The 16,419-nt window shown below is 39.6% G+C and overlaps 2 protein-coding genes across 4 annotated transcripts; one reads left to right on the forward strand and one right to left on the reverse strand.

The window, feature by feature from the left end:
• Nucleotides 1-1,123: 1,123 nt before the first annotated feature.
• Nucleotides 1,124-8,029, reverse strand: LOC121799540 (protein NETWORKED 1A-like). Of its 3 annotated transcripts, none has more exons than XM_042198943.1 (5): nucleotides 7,784-8,029; nucleotides 6,888-6,959; nucleotides 6,624-6,793; nucleotides 2,478-6,400; nucleotides 1,124-2,373 (listed from the first exon to the last, which is right to left on the reverse strand). In XM_042198943.1, exons 3-5 carry the CDS (start codon nucleotides 6,724-6,726, stop codon nucleotides 1,228-1,230), a joined length of 5,172 nt encoding a protein of 1,723 aa, XP_042054877.1. In that variant the 5' UTR covers nucleotides 6,727-6,793; nucleotides 6,888-6,959; nucleotides 7,784-8,029; the 3' UTR covers nucleotides 1,124-1,227. The 3 variants fall into 3 exon arrangements, with proteins under 3 accessions (XP_042054877.1, XP_042054878.1, XP_042054876.1); XM_042198944.1 differs by having other exon boundaries at nucleotides 6,624-6,762; nucleotides 7,740-8,029; XM_042198942.1 differs by having other exon boundaries at nucleotides 7,740-8,029.
• Nucleotides 8,030-14,370: 6,341 nt separating this feature from the next.
• Nucleotides 14,371-15,861, forward strand: LOC121801016. Its single transcript, XM_042200492.1, has 4 exons — nucleotides 14,371-14,529; nucleotides 14,662-14,891; nucleotides 15,231-15,702; nucleotides 15,769-15,861. Exons 1-4 carry the CDS (start codon nucleotides 14,371-14,373, stop codon nucleotides 15,859-15,861), a joined length of 954 nt encoding a protein of 317 aa, XP_042056426.1.
• The last annotated feature ends 558 nt before the right edge of the window (nucleotides 15,862-16,419 follow it).

Below are 16,419 nucleotides of genomic sequence, written 5' to 3' on the forward strand. Positions count from 1 at the left end.
GGTTGAAAATTACGTATTATCCGCTCTTCAATTATTTAATTTCTGTTGATATTTCAATGCACTTTATATGTGACTACGATTTGCATCACATATGGCCATGGGTCTTGATTATACGGTTTTCGACGATTATTCAATAACTTAAATTTAAGCCCATGGATGGTTCGGTCCCGTTTATTGGTTGGGCACGTGATTGGTAATCGATTACAAATCGGTTAAACCTAAACAATCGATCATTAACCCAAGTTTTAATTGAGCATTAAAATTTGATTTAATTTTAATTTATGTCTGCAACTCATTAAAATTTTCAAATACCCTACGCCCAGCCCAAATACAATAATTTTAATTAAAAAAATTGAAAAAATGCTTATAGAAGCGATGACTTGGGCTCAATTTAAACCTAGTCGAACTGACCGAATAGCACCGACATGGTTTGTTTTCATTTAATTACAATCTTGATTATGTCTGCTTGTCGATTTGAGTGTTGCTTGCAACTATGCGTATGGCCTTCTCTGACACCCGCAGATAAATGATAGGCCCATAATGTTTAACTAAACAACAACTTAACAAAGCTGGCTATTATTCAGTGATACATTTTCGTAGTTTCGATTAGGTTGAGACAATTGGTCAAAAACCAATCATTCATAATACATTTTTTTAAAAATAATAGTTTAGATATATTTCATTATTTAGCTTTTTCGTTAATTATATGGCATTTCTCAACTCATAACATCATAATTTGTTTAAATTCGTAGTATCTTATAGTAATTGAAATTGAATATACCTTCACCTTGGTATAAACGGCTGATCCTATTAAAATTAAAGCCCATTTTCAACATAATCGAAGGCTTGCTCTTCCAATAGGTCGGGTCGGGCTTTGATTGAATTATTTATTTTAATAGGCCCAACTAGTGCAGCCTTATGGCAATATTACTGCTACCTTATTTTTTATTCTTCTAATAAACACAAAATGCAATTTGAACAAATCACACCCCATAAAAATTATCCTAATTCTCATCTTGTAGCATTTTTTATTTTATTTTATTTTATTATAATGCTTTCTCGCTTTATTTATTTTGTGCTTCAATCTTGTTATTTGTTTTAAACTTAAATATGAAACACAATCTTGCATATAATGGAACTCACATATCTGTGTAGTAAAAACAGTTTATATTCAAAATTAGACAAACTTTTCCTCCAACTAGTCAAAGAGATGATACACAATACATATTAAGGGCTGCTTCCATTCCTACTACTTGAAGGCCTAAAACACCCACACAGAGGGCCCTTCTTGCGTCTCCCGCTGCTTCTCCTCCCGTTGTAGATGATGAAGTCTCTCAGAATGATAGTTTTGCTCTTCAGAAACTTGTTCCTCTTCTTCTCACCCTCCATCTTCAACAACATGTACTGTATCTTCTGAAGCTCCAGCTGCAGCCTTCCGATCCTCTCAGACCCCTTTCGTGCCTGCTCTGCCACCTTCCTCCTCCGCGTCTTCGCACCCTCTTTCTTCCTATCCGGGGAATGGCATTCTTCCATGCTCCTAGCAAGCCGGCCGTTCAAATCCACTAGATTTGCCACTGTTTCCTCTGCCTCCACCAGCTGTTCTTGAACTGTTTCAAGATCAACATTCTTGGCCTTTCGATAACCCTTTCTGTTTGTCTCCAGCTTGCCTCTCAGGTTTAGTACTGTCGTCTGAAGGCTCTCGAGTTTCTGGGCGTCAGAGGCGAGCCTCTCCAAGACTCTCCTACCACCCATTTCTCTGTTCAGCTCAGAACTGCTGCTGCTTCGCGAGACCTCCCACTTATCCACGCCAAGCTCCTTCTCCACGTCTGAATCCGTGAAGGGGGGATCAGAGAGACGTCTAACGTTCTCAAACTCATCGTACACTATGTCTTTGTCAGTTATCTTAAACGACCTCCTAAGCGACTCTCCTATTGTTAGGTCCTCAGCAGTCTCCCACAGCTCGAGCATTTGATCGTCTACCCTGCCACTACCTTTCTTGCGGATCCCTTTGAGCGAGCTGCTCGTCACTTGATCGAGTGGAATGTCTTTTATTTGAATTCCACTCTTTGCTTCACAGGCTTTGGTTTTTATCTTCTGCAACTTGGGAGTGTTGCATGTCTCGCTTCCATGTCCTTTCCTCCGGCTGTGCTCATACTTATCCCTGCCCAAGAAACGACGTGACTTCACCTGCTCTGTCTCATCCACTGCAGATTCTTGCTTGCTTTTCGAGATTGATCTTCTGGGGGCTACCGGTTTGTTCATCTCTTCCATCAACTTCCCAACCTCGTTTACTCTCATCTGCAAGCTCTGTAAGCTAACAAGGGATGAGTCTTCCACAACTACTTCCCAGTCATCTCCAACGACTTCGAGAATCTAAAAGATGCAAATGTAGTATTAACAACCATATGAGGCAAGATTTAAAATATTATAAAAAAGTTAGAAATGAATTGATCTACTAACAAGAGAGAGGCTGTTACCTCTGGCTCGTGGTTACGGGATGCTTTGAGCTTCGTCTGAAGAAGAGCATTATGCTCAAGAAGCATTATATCCTCTCTTAGAGCAGCTATGACTGGATTGTATGCGTGTAGCTCCGATTTCAACCCGCCAATTTCATTCTCCATCGAGCTAATCTCCCCTTTCATTTGCTCGACTTGAGATGTTTTTGAAGCATTCTCATTCTCAAGCTTCCGGCATACTCCACTAAGCTCCTGCAGCTTGTTCTTGAACAGAACTTCATGGATAGAAGAGATCTGAAGGTCAAAGTAAAATCCCGTAGCTTCTGCTTCCCAGAGTTCAAACTCATTGCTCTTCTCCTTCAGATCTGAACACAAAGCCTGTTCTTTAACGGTTTTCTCTTCCATCTGCTCCCGGAGCTGGGAAAGCTCGCTCTCAAAGTTCATCTTCAGCACATTAAGGCTCTCTATTTCCTCCCTCTGGGCTGTATTAGCTTCGGACAGCCGGATAATGTCCTTCTCAAGAGTCTCCTTCATCTGCACCGACTCTAGGATATCTGTTTTCAGCTCATCGACCGTTGTGCACAATTCCAGATTAAACTTCGCGACAGTTTGAAGCCTCGTTTCTGCGTTCAAGAGCTTCCCCTCTGTTTGAAGCAAAGTCTGTTTACCACTCATAATCTCCTTCTTCATCTCAACATTGTATTCTCTCATCCCTTGCATCTCTCCTTCCAATTTTTGGACAGCATCTTTCAAGAGTTGGTTTTCTACCTTTTGCAGCTCCAGCTTCTCTACCAATGCAGACATTTCCCTTTCAAAGCCACAGTTGATCTGATGCTGTCTCCTAAGATCATTGAGGAGTGATTTTACTTGTGAAGACTTCTCCTCAACGAAGCTCCTAAAAACGACTGATTTGTTAGCAGTTTCTAGGCATTCAAGTAGAGCAGCATTGCTATGCTGATCTACATTTTGTTTCTCCTCCTTTAGATCAGAAAACTTGTTCAGTAAATTTGTATTATCCCGGCTTACTTGCAAGTATGCCTCCTCTAAAGCGTTGTAGGATTTATGCAAATCGGCTTGTTTGATAGTAAGACTCTCCAATTCAACTTCAAGCATAGCAGCATGCTGACGACTCTCACGCACATCGGATTTCAATATTCCGTTCAGCTCTTGGAGTTTGTCCTTTTCAGTTTCTGCCATAGCGCTCATGGTTTTGATGTCCTGCTCTAAGGTCTTCCTCTGCAACTCGAATTCCATCCCCTTGGATTCTAACTGCTCTAGGAGGGTCAGGAGAACAGAGTTTTCAACCAAGAGCAGCTGCTTTTCATCCTCCTGGCTCGACATGGAACTTTTCAAATCTTCGATAGTTTCGATAATATGGTGCACAGTGTTCTCCATCTTATCCTCGGGATGACAGTCCGAATCAGCTTCAAGCGCCCTGAAAACCTGGTGTATGCTCAATCTGAGTCTCTCGATTTCATCCAACAAGACTTCAGCTTCGACTTGCTGCTCAAGGCTCTCACTCTCCAGCTCCGAGATCAACTTCTCCGCCAATTTGGATGCCTCAACGTGTTTTTGGCACTCAATGATGAGAGAGCAGTTCTTCTCTTCCATATCTTTCATAAATTTGTGCAAGACGGATATCTCAAACTGAGCTTTTAGTGATTTCTCGAGTTCCTCTTCGTATTCCTTATTTTTCCAGCTATTTTCTTGTTTCAGGAAATGAATCTGGTCTTCTAGTCCAGCCAATCTAGTGTCACTCTGAAGCTGGGAGGAACTTCTTTCTTGCTTCTCCATAAACAACGAGATTTTGAGTTCTTCGACTTGACAGTGAACGCCCTCCTTTTCTCTCTCGAGGCTCATACATTTGTCTTCAAGCCCCGTGTATCTCTTCTCCAAGGTTTCAAGTTTTCTCTCCACGTTTTCCAACCTATTCGCCAAGCTACTCCTTTCCTCCAAAAGATGAGATCTTTCATTCTTAAGCAATTCACACATTTCTTCCAATCCCTTTGATTTCTCCCTCAAACCTTCAAGTTCACCTCTTGCATTGCAGAGGCTATTCTCAACAACAGCATTTCTTTCCAACAGGTTGTGCATATTATCGGTCGTAGCCTTCAACTGTAAAAGAAGAGAAGCTTTCTCGGACATGAATGTGGCCTTTTCTTCATGAAGAAACCGGCAAGATTCCTGCAATGCTTTAACCGTTTCTCGTGAGCTCTCCAGCTCACTCTGCAAGCACGAGATGGAGCTTTCTAGGACCTCCTTTTTATCCAAAACTTCCTGCATGCTTTGCAGCTTACTTGACATGATTTGTCTCTCGTTACTCACCTTCTCATTGATCTCCCTCAGAATTGAGTTCTCATTCTGCAAGCTCTTTATCGAACTCGTTACACAGTTTTTGCTCAGACCTGCTGCTTCAACTTGTTCGACTAAAGCCTGATAGCTCCTATTCAGCCCTTCGATTTCCTCTTCCATACGCGTTATCTCCTGCTCGAGGGAATTACTTAGGTCGGTGTGGTGTGAAACTTCTTTCTCGAGTCTCTCCTTGATCTCTCTCAAGGTAAGGATTTCGTTTTGCATATTCTCCACCAAAGATGAGTTTGCTACACTCAGGCTTTGATTCTCTTCCCGAACCTGAAAAATCTCTTCTTCAAGTTCTACTTTGCTTGCTTCCAAGTCCTTGAGTGTGTGGAGCACGTTTTCCAGCTCCAGCCTAAGAGCTCTCTGATCGTCTCGAGATTGAGAATGCAGGTCCTGAAGAGTGGCCTCGACTTTTGCACGACGCGAGTGTTCATCTTGTAGGCACGTTTGGAGGCTCTCCAACTCCTCCTGCTTCCGTGAAAGCTCTTGATCCTTGGCAGCAATCTTCTTTTCCAGTTTCTCTGCCTCTGTTTGCAGCGAAAGGTTCGACATCTCCAATAGCAAAGACTTGTCTTCAGCAGTCCTCAGCTTCAGATTTCCAATCAATACATCATTGTTAAGGCGCCTGACTTCCTCTTTCGCACACGTCAAGTCCTTCTCGAGCTTGGAAATTGTCTCCAAGCAGCATTTGTAGCGGAGTGCAGAAGCTTCTTTCTCCTTGTTGAGATCTGCAAGGGACTGTTGAAGCTCGGAGACTTGGTTTTCAGCTGTCTCTGCTTGTTTCTTGAGCAGTCGAGCCTCATTTTCAAGAATGGTGATCAGATTTTCAAGAACTGATATCTTCTCAAGACATTCTTTATAATCTTCTTCGCTTTCACGCTCCAATCGACAGATTTCGTCTTTTCGATTCCTCTCGGCCTCTAACTGAACAAGAGCTTCCTTCAACGTCTGAACTTCTATCTCAGCTCTGCTAGCTCTCTCATTGAGCTCGACAGAGTCATCTTTGGCGTTGTTGAGCTCTCCCTCGACACTGGATAGCTCTGCCAGACACCGTTGATACTGGACAAGGACACTCTCCTTTTCAGCTCGGATATCAGCAAGGGCACGTCTCAAGCTCTCGACTTCACTTTCAGCTTCTCCAGCTCTTCCGGCCTCCTTCACGGCCTCATGATTTTCGTTTGAAAATTTCAGCACTTGAGCATGAAAAACCGGGCTCATTTCAATAGATTTTGAATCTTCTTCGTCTCCCCCTAGTTGATCATCTTTAAGCCCGTGCAAGTCACCTGAGCCAAACAATGCACGGACTATTCTTGTTTCTGGTGTGCGAGGAGGTTTTGAAGGCGAATCTTCAACCATCTCGACAGGTACTTGGTCAGGAAACGCCTTTGCTAAGGTCCGATGGGCATGGCGCAGCTCCCCTGTTGCGTGATTGTATCTTTCAGCTAGTGCACGATATGCCCTGTAGAATTCCTCAACTAATTTCATCAACTCGGGCCGTTTCTTGTAGTACATCTCAGCCCTTCTTGCGAATGAATCCGCATCCTCTTCAAGTAGTTTGATCATAAATTTAACTTTGGAATCAATATCTGATACATCATGAAACATAGGTCAGCAGATACAAAAGAGATGAAAATAGCAAGCAAAAGCATCAATCTAGTGAAGATGTATATCAAATTGCTACTTATATAGGAAACTAGATCTTCCTTTCAACAGATAGAAGAAGTTTAAACCAAAAGTGACAAACATACAAAAACACTAAACATCTAAAACAGTAAATCTTCACAAACATTCATAGCAGAAAAAATGCACCTGTTAGATTGTCATGGAGCCATTTAGAGTTCTTAGGGCTGTTGTGGCTATCCCACCACCAAGAATATAACCGCCTCGATTCTGAATGTGATAACGCTGCCATAACTCCAGCTACTAGCAAATAATGTGCTAGTTCAACCTCAAAAAAAGTGATCCTTGTATGTTAGGCTCTGCAATCCCAAAAATGAGGACAGTAAAAAACCTAAATTTTTACTATAACTTCACAAGATGCAGGACTTTTTCGAGCAAGGGCATATGGTTTACCTTCTTGATCAGAACTGGTAAACAAATGCAGTTCACTACAGTGAGCTCCAAGCAAATTTAGTGGAAGAAATCCTGAGCCAAAGAAATAAATATTTCAGGCCTCACATGCATAAAGCAAACTAAATGTGAAAACTTTATACATATAAAGATCAAATAAAGTAAAAGAACAAGTACAGATTTAAGAAAATTAATTGCAAAATTTAGTAGAAAGAATATGCCTAAGAACACATTAACTAAAACCACTTCCTACGCAACAAATATCAAAACCCAATTGAGAATTCCAGGAATAAAAGTAAGTTCTATTAGCAAAATCGTTCTGAGAAATCTAACATCAAGGGCTGTGAATGATATTTCATCATGAAAAAAAATGTTTTTTGGAACACAAAACAACTGATATTCATGAAGAAGCTGCATAGGTAAAGTGGCCAAGCAACTTTCCAGTTTAGTAAAATTTGGGTATTGCTGTGAAAGAAACTGTTAACCAACAATGTGCAGTTTTAGAATCAAAATATATAGAACCCAAAACTCAATTTGAAGAAATGTTCTAACAAAGCAAATGGCTTTCATAATGATCTTCACAATTACTGCAAATTGACACACGTTTTCCCTCACAACACAGATCAACAACTTCCAAAACAAACTACACAAAATTTGTCACAGAAACAGAAAGCATTTAAATTGTTAAAATAAATAAAAAAAATCAGAGCCGCCAAGCACAATATCAAGCCATTCATGTAAATGGGCCTCTCAGAAAACTCCAAGATTGAATTTTTCAACTAATCTCCATACAAAATAAAACAAAGATCAAATTTTTACAACTACCCAAATATATATGTAAAGAAAAAAACTCACAAAAAACTCATAAAATTGATCAGCAGCAGCCGCTAGATTCTCACATTCACCCCATAGCTTCTCTCTCTTTCACCAACTTCTGAGACATTATTCTCTCTCAGTCTCTCCTTTCTCTCTCTTTATCTATGAAGGGTCATCAGCATTATCAGTCTTTGGTTCTTGTTTGGTGCTTTGTCAGTGTGGCAGAGCTCTGTAAAAGGAGAGTGGTGAAAAAACTTTTATGGATACTATGAAACTATACATACAGATTGTGTGTAATGTGTATGTATCTTTAAGGTTTATGAGATTTAAAAAAAGAACTGAGAAAAATCAGCGTTACATTATGATTTAAGAAGATTTTGACAACGGATATATTATGCGTGGAGTTTGATGTCTCCACTTTATTGGGTAGAGAAAATGGCGAGTACTCATCACTCACACTACTCTCTTTAATTACATCTTTTAATTATTATTTGTATAAGTTTTTTTTTCTACATACTTTTATTTCCAATGAGATGGGGTGATTTTTGTTTTATTTTTAAAACCAAAGAGATAGAATATGCGTTTGTTTTTAGTCCTTACATTTTGTAAGGTGGAATTCATACTACTATCATAATTTATACGGATAAATTAAAATCACTTTTCTTTAGGTAGAAGTAACTATAAGATGCCAAGATTTTGAAAGCTGTGTCTACGAGCAATAATAACAATATGATCGGCATTTATGTAGTAACTGTATTTCCTCAAAAATAGTTGTTGAGAAATCAATATCAGTTTTACTAATTATCCGTTGAAACTTGAAAGTGACTATAGTTATAGCTTAGAGTAAATTTAAGAATATTATGTATATGTACAATCTATGTATATTTATTTTTTCTCTTCTAAAAAATGGTAACACTCCAGCTTCGAAAAAAAATAAAAAATTACTATAGCTATATTTAGATTATTGAAAATAACTGTTACTAAGATGGAGGAATACGCATACTACAAAAAGCTAATATATGATAAAAAAAATAGTGTGAAAAAAGAAATCAAGCATGCTATGACAAAGATGGGATAACTGTCGCGGAGCATTCTTCCATCATTCACATTCTCTAAATGAAATGAAAACGTTAATTATTGAGAGAGAAAATTGACTATCAGTTTTACAAGTTACTATTTCTAACTGGAAGATAAGTATAAATTCTAGTAAATAAATTCGACTGGATCAGCTTATTAACGCATTTGATTAGTGCGCATGAAGAAGCGATCAGTTGACAATGTATTAAGAAAAAGAAAAAAAAAATAGGCCTGTAGAATACATATATAGAGTAATAAATTGACGCTCTAATTAAATTTAATTAATTAATTACAATCATATTAATTATTCCAAATAAAAGGTTTACTCGTAATTAATTTTATTTGAAAAATACTGTTTACGTACACTATACTCTCTCGTTGTACAATAAACTTCCATATTTATTTTGATGATTATCAAGTGGTGTTAAAGAGTTAAATAATTGAATACATGAATTAAAAGTATTAGCTTTATGATAATAAACATATATTTGTCACATTTGATAAAGGGAAAAGTTTTACTTGATCATATTTAGTAAATTTTTCTAAATCATTATTACAATTAATATATATATATATATATATATATATATATATATATATATATATATATATGAAAATGATCAATACAAAACTTGATCTCAATACAAAATCCAGACTAAATCCTGACCATGAGATATATATATATATATATATATATATATATATATATATATATTCTTTAAGAGAACAATTTTTTCTATACAACATCACTATCCGTATATTTCCGACTAGCGTTAGTGTATGAAAAGATAAAGAGAGGTGAAAATCAAAATGAAGTCGAAATCGAAATCACTAAAGATTGAATAATAAGGAGCAAAAGTAGATGAGTTGATTTATTGGGCGTGACATTAAAATTTTAGATTAATTGTAACATAAAATCGCATGAATCTTTCGCCACCACATTTAAATCATTTACCAATGGGCCTCCATATCTTCAAAAGTAATTAAACAATCGTGAGAAACAAGAAAAATAGAAAGAGTGGGTAAGTATTTGACTTATTGCCTTCTCAATTCATTGATAATTAATGTGGACTTTGCCAAGAACATGGGTTATTTAAGTTTACTTATAAAAAAGTATTCTAGTTTAATTCTTCGCTTGATTACTACCGTCAATATGTATGAACTCTACAATAATTTTGATTATGTATGCGAAATTTAATAATTAGAGGTACAATATAAAACTTGTGTGAGGTCGTCTAACAATCCAAAATTTATCTAACAAGTCAAGGCTCATATAATATAATGGTATAAATGCAATTATGTGTTTGAGATACTGAAGCTCCGAGCTTTAGGAAATCAAATAGCGTTTTCTCATTATTCTACATCCCATATGCACTTTATATGGCATGGGATATTGGAGTTCATTATATAGTATTGAACGGTAAGGGCATCCTCATCGGTGCTTTCCTTGACAGACGACGTCCGTGCTGACGGTGCGGCACACCCATGTCCGCCGCTGTGCTCTATCCGACGGAACGACGCTGCTCGATACATCGAGCACGTCCGGGCCGCTGAGCACGGCGACGTGGCAGCACTCCATTGGCCAACGGCATAGCTGTTGGCATTTTCTATATATATTTTTTAAAAAATTCAAATTTTAATTTAAAAATCATTTTTAAATTTTAAAAAATATTTCCCCACTTCCCAATAAATTATATCCGTTTTCTCACCACTTTTAATTTATTTTTTATTTTTCCCCCAAAATTCACATTTTCATCTATAAATACTCTCATTTCCACACAAAAAATTTCCCACCATACTATACAATTCTCATCTAAATTCTCACATCAATTCTTAATCTTTCACTCTTTCAATCTTTCACTTTTTATTTTTTAGGATTTTAAGTGTGTAATTTTTATTTTTTAGGATTTAAGTATGTAATTTTTATTTTTTAAATTTGTAATAGTAGTTCGAGTATTTTTAATGTATTTTTATATTGTAGAAATGTTTTTAGTAATTGAAGTATTTAAATTAAATAATGGAATAGTGAGACTCTTGTCCTTGCGGAAGAGCATGGATGTGGGTGTTGTGCTCTTAGGGAAGAGCAGTGAGTAAAAAATTAATAAATATGGGCCCGGACCCACATCCATCCTCTTTGGCAAGAACATGGATGAGAATGCTCTAATGAAAAGATCTGCTGCAAACTTATTTTAGGCGACTTATGAGCGCCTACTTTGCACATCAGCCATATTCTCGTTCTTTAATCCCTTAATTCCATGTCAGCACTAATTTTTTAATTTATTTTAGAGTGAACTACATAAAAGACCCCTAACTTTTCGCCTTGTAACAGCAGACACCCCTAACATTTAAAAATCACTACACAGGTATCTAACAAAATATATAATCACGAATGAGATTTTTTCGGACCATAGTGCCCTCAAGGCTTAAAAGGGCAAATGCGACATTTGACTCATTTCTTCTGCTACATGTACACGACGCCTGTGTTGATGTGACATTGAACATCATTTCACATGTCATCTCACTTCTCTTCCCTAGAATGTAGAGGGACGCCCTCATTTGAAATTTTAGTTTTTGCTGTGAAAAGGCATGGGCCTGCATTGAAATTTAATGTTTTGTTTTTAAAATCATGCACGATTTTGGTTAATTAAACTCAGAATTGATATTATAGCTCTTTCTTTCTCTTCTATTTCCCTCCATTTCACTTTCATTCATTTCATCATTTCCCCCCTCTCTCATCTTACGCACCATTTCTCATCAATGCCTCCAAAACGGAACCGAGGTACCGCTGGAGCTTCCTCATCTCGTAGGTCTTCACGACGCAAAAAGAAGACGCAATCGCCACCGTCTGCGGCATCATCACCGTCACCTCCGTCATCACCTAGATACGGCCGCGGACCGCAGATAGTCAATGTAGACCCAGAAACATGGAGCATCCGCGATCCTATGTTGGATTTCTTTGTCCCGGAAGATGAATATAGTAAGTTGAAATTTAAAATTGCAAGCATGTGATGTTGAGTGTGATTTAAGGATACCAAAATTGTGTGTTTTGTGAAATTGATTTGTGTGAAATTGTTTTGTTGGTTTAAATTTGGACTTTTTCTAACTCTAAACAAACCCTAACAGAGGACAAAATCGGGATGTTTTTTGTTGGTTTTCATCATCGAGGGTCACACTTCGAACTCAATGGAAAGAAGAAGTATGTTGGGGGGCAAGTGACATTCTTTGACTTTTGCAATATTCTCCAATTTGAGCTCTTAGATCTGTCCAGTATGGTGTTGCGGGTGGGGTATCCTAGGAAAACCGTTTGTGAGTTCTATTATGTTCATCCAAAGTACAGTCCTGACTGTACCGGCGTGGACATAGGAGGGCCATTGCTGCCCATGATTAACGATCAACATCTGGAACCTTTTCTGGAAGTCGCTGCAACTAGCACAAAGCTAGTTCACATTTATGTGGTGGAGTTAACGGAGGCGGCAGCCCTACTGAAGAAGCGAAAGGAAGAAGCGCAGGAGTTTCTAGACTTTGTCAAATCTTGTTAAAAAAGCAAGGTGGTCATTGAAGAAATAGACTCAGGAGAACCAGTTGTTGTGCCGAAGCATAAACCGAAAATGAAAAAACTTCAGCCCGAGAAACAGAGGAACCCATCGGCACCACCATTATTGATGCTTGAGTGGTACCCTAGGGATGTAGAGTTTGAAGCGTATTTGACCAGCAGTTTAGAAGACAAACGTCGGGAATGGAAGATGGAAGAGGAGGCAGCACGTAAGAATCTGTTGGATGCATTTGCATCATGTAGTACAGAAGGAGCACAATACGCACCTGTTGTGGTTGATGAAGAGGTTGAGGTGGAACATAATGATGCAGTAGACGAAGTTGTTGGACAAGGAGAGGTCAATGCATGCGAATCAGTAGACGACCATTCAGAGGTTAGTACATCACTTGGGATTTTGTTTGTGATTTTAGATTTATGTTTGGTTTGCAAATGTGATAAATCTTTTTTGTCAGATTGGACAATTAAATCACTCCCACCAAGAAGTACAACATGAAGATGAGGCACTTGAAGAACTTGCTCGCATGGCAGAGGTTAGTGCACACCGTTGTACGACATTTGTGATTTAAGTTTGTATGTATGGTGTTCATTTGTGATTTTATGTTTCAATCAGAAGGGGCAATCAAGTCATAGCCAAGACTGTCAACATGTTCCCGCAAATGTGTACAACCCAACGCTGGATTTTTCAGAAGGACATCAATGTCAACTGCAGTCTGATGATCCCATTATCGAGGAGATTGCGGATGAAATGCTAATGTTCGGAATCGAACAGTCTGAACATTATGGACCTGAAGTACAAGCTGGACCTGAAGTGCAGGCTGGACCGGAAGTACAAGCTGGACCCGAAGTACAGTGTGGATCATTTGTAAATGCTAATGTGTCGGAGGTAGATCCTCAAGGGGAGGTATACATTCCATCGTTTGAGTACGTTCCGGACGGCTGCCATCTCCATAACGAGGGAGTCCCGACTGATGATGAAGATGAGGAGATGGACCATTTTATCTCGTTGGCACACATGTGCCGAGATGAGCAGTTGTTTACTTCATATTACGAATCCATTTTCCAGCAACAACCTGTGAATCAGGACCCCGACAATGTAGACCAGCCAGGTGACGGCGAAGCCCAGCCGGGGACGGGGGGGTCAGGTGACGGCGTAGCGGCTACAAGGGAGTCAGGGGGTCAGGGGGGTCACAGGATAAACGGCGGAGGAGGTATTCGCCTTATGTGGAAAAGCCGAACATGACAGATAACCCACTCTTCGAGGAAGAATTGGTGGACGAGCTACAAGATAAGGACGACCTTGACGATTTGGAGGGTTTGAAGAAGAGTGGGTTAAAGTTTACCCCGTTCAAGCTCATGCCTGATGTGCTACCGTTGTGGAACCCTGGTGATGTGTTTAAGAATCGAGATTTTTTCTATGACGTGTTGAGGCAGTATGCAATAATGACCAGAAGGCGGGTTTTAGTGAGGAGAAATGACGGCGACAAACTTCGTGTGATTTGTAAAGGGCAAGGCTGTGAGTGGTATGTGTACTTAAGGAAGCTCGAAACACACAACGGTCAGGATTATGTGGTGATGAATATGCACCGCGATCACGCGCACACATGCTCTCAAGTTTTGGATTCGAAGTGGCTGACGGCAAAGTGGTTAGGTGAGCGTTACATAGAGAAGATCAAAGCCAACCCTCACATACCACTGGCAGCTATTAGGCAGTGTGTCGATGAAGATTTTGGGCTGAAGATAGGCAGGATGAAGGCATATCGGGCTAGAGAGCACGCACTGAACGGCATATTCGGATCTGCAGCAACGCAATATAGGCTCTTGTTCACCTACAAAGCCGAATTGGAGCGGACGCACCCTGATTCCAGCATACATATACATTATGAGAATACGAGAGATTCTGGTGCCGTGGGTCCGAGATTCCTCCGGTTCTACTGCTGTCTAGGACCATTGAAGAAAGGATGGATGCAGTTTTGTCGGCCAATTATCTTTTTGGACGCGTGTTTCTTGCGATGAATGTATAAAGGACAACTCATTTCAGCAATGGGAATTGATCCCAATAATGGCTGGTGGCCGATTGCTTGGGCTGTGACTGAGGCCGAGAGTTATGCCCAGTGGAAGTGGTTCTTAGAGTACTTGGCTGATGACCTTAACTTGCATGCAAATGGACCACGATACGTGTTTATGTCTGACAAACAAAAGGTATGGCTTCCGTGATTTCAGTATTACTTAATGTACTCAGTATGTGATTTATTATCATCTGTGTTTTGATCAAAACATTACGTACTGGAATTGTGACTTTGTGATACTTATTGTTTTGTTGTGTTACATCAGGGCCTTGCAAAGTTGATAGTTGATGAATTTCCACAGAGCGAGCATCGCTTCTGTGTGCAACACATATACAACAATTTCAAGAAGAGATTTGTTGGTGAAAATTTCAAAGAACGGTTGTGGGAGATTGCCTCGAGTACCACACTCGAACAATTCATTTGTAAGATGGATGCTCTCAAGACCGAGTATCCACAAGCACATCAGTGGCTTTCTGGAGTTGCTCCCAAAGAAAAGTGGGTGAAGGCATTTTTCTCTCCACATACTTGTTGTGATGTGCTCCTGAACAACATTTGTGAGACGTTCAATTCGAAAATTGCATTGGCACGAGAGAAAGCAATTATCAGCATGTTGGAGGACATTCGAACAAGTCAAATGGAAAGGATTCAGATCAGAGGCTAGTGGATCAAAAGGTACGATCAAGCAGTCCCTCCTGTTATCAAGGAGCTTTTGGATAAGTGGTACGCGCTGGCTTCATCATGGAGGGCTACATGGAACGGACAGTGCTCGTACCAAGTATCAGGGCCGGCTGGCCAATATGTTGTCAACATGCGCGATTTTACATGTTCATGCAGATTGTGGCAGATAACCGGAATCCCGTGCACTCATGCTATCGCCACAATCAACAAGAATGGTGATGATGTTGCGCGGCACGTCTCCCGCTATTATTTGAAGACAACAATGATCATGCTGTACGAGAATGTCCTTTACCCAATCAATGGGGTAGACAATTGGCCCAAGCATACTTCTGATGGTGTGTTGGAGCTGGCGCCCCCAAGGTCAAAGAGACAGCGTGGTAGGCCGAAGAAATTGAGGCATGAGGAGCCACAGGTTCGTCTTCATGCTGACGGAAGTGAGTCATTGCGCCGAACATTCGTGATGAAATGTCGCCGGTGCGGTCAAGAAGGTCATAATAGGAGGACATGCAGCAATTATCCTCGGACAGATACTCGTTCTCAGGTTGGGGAGAATTCGCAGCACAACGGGGCACGTGAGACTGAAGAGAATACTTTGCCTGAATCATCAAACAATCGCCGACGCCATGAGGTACTATTCAATGAGCATCTGTACCTATATTTTCATATATGCTTAATATACTATTAATTGTTGCAGCCTAATGTTTCGGACCGGGGACCTAGCACGCGAACCAGGACTCGAACCAGGACTCAGCCTCAGAGATGTGGCCGGCGCGGTGATCAAGATTGACTGGCCTTGTGTTTGTTTGGTCAATATTTTGGTTTATATTTTGTGGAAAACATGATATGATATGTACGTTATCGGAGTTTTGTTACAGACTGATTTGTAACAAACTACTCTAGTGTATTTGGGTGTCAAATGATACAGTAAATCGTCGGTTTGGTTTTCATGTGATGTGTACACAGTTTGTGATTTCAGTCATAGTTGCTTAAGGGTTTAGTAACTTCATTCGTGATTGCAGGCATAAATGGGAACATATTTTGTGATTTCAGTCATAGTTGAGTAACTTCATTCGTGATTACAGGCATAGAGGAGTAAACTTCATTCGTGATTTATGGCATATTTGAATGTCTTAACACATTCATTTGTGATAACAAATGAATGCAAACACAACGTATTCAAATTTAAATAACATCAAAAGAGACGTTATCGGAGTCAACAGGACATAGCTTTGTTATACCAAAAGTAGAAAAATTACAATGCATAACAACAAGAGTGTGATTTTTAACTTTCGGACAGTTGTTGCCGTTTTAGCAATGGTTTGCGTCAATGCTTCACACTCTTCAG

Source organism: Salvia splendens, chromosome 4 (assembly GCF_004379255.2).
Source record: "Salvia splendens isolate huo1 chromosome 4, SspV2, whole genome shotgun sequence".
Lineage (NCBI taxonomy): Eukaryota > Viridiplantae > Streptophyta > Magnoliopsida > Lamiales > Lamiaceae > Salvia > Salvia splendens.

Excerpts from the sequence above, each read along its gene's own strand:
- LOC121799540 (XM_042198943.1), bottom strand. The coding sequence starts at position 6,726 with ATGGCAGCGTTATCACATTCAGAATCGAGGCGGTTATATTCTTGGTGG. Across the intron at positions 6,401-6,623 it reads GCTCCATGACAATCTAACAG|ATATTGATTCCAAAGTTAAA; the intron begins GTGCATTTTTTC and ends ATGATGTATCAG. Across the intron at positions 2,374-2,477 it reads CCCGTAACCACGAGCCAGAG|ATTCTCGAAGTCGTTGGAGA; the intron begins GTAACAGCCTCT and ends TGCATCTTTTAG.
- LOC121801016 (XM_042200492.1), top strand. The coding sequence starts at position 14,371 with ATGGGAATTGATCCCAATAATGGCTGGTGGCCGATTGCTTGGGCTGTG. Across the intron at positions 14,530-14,661 it reads TTATGTCTGACAAACAAAAG|GGCCTTGCAAAGTTGATAGT; the intron begins GTATGGCTTCCG and ends GTGTTACATCAG. Across the intron at positions 14,892-15,230 it reads GGAGTTGCTCCCAAAGAAAA|ATTGTGGCAGATAACCGGAA; the intron begins GTGGGTGAAGGC and ends ATGTTCATGCAG.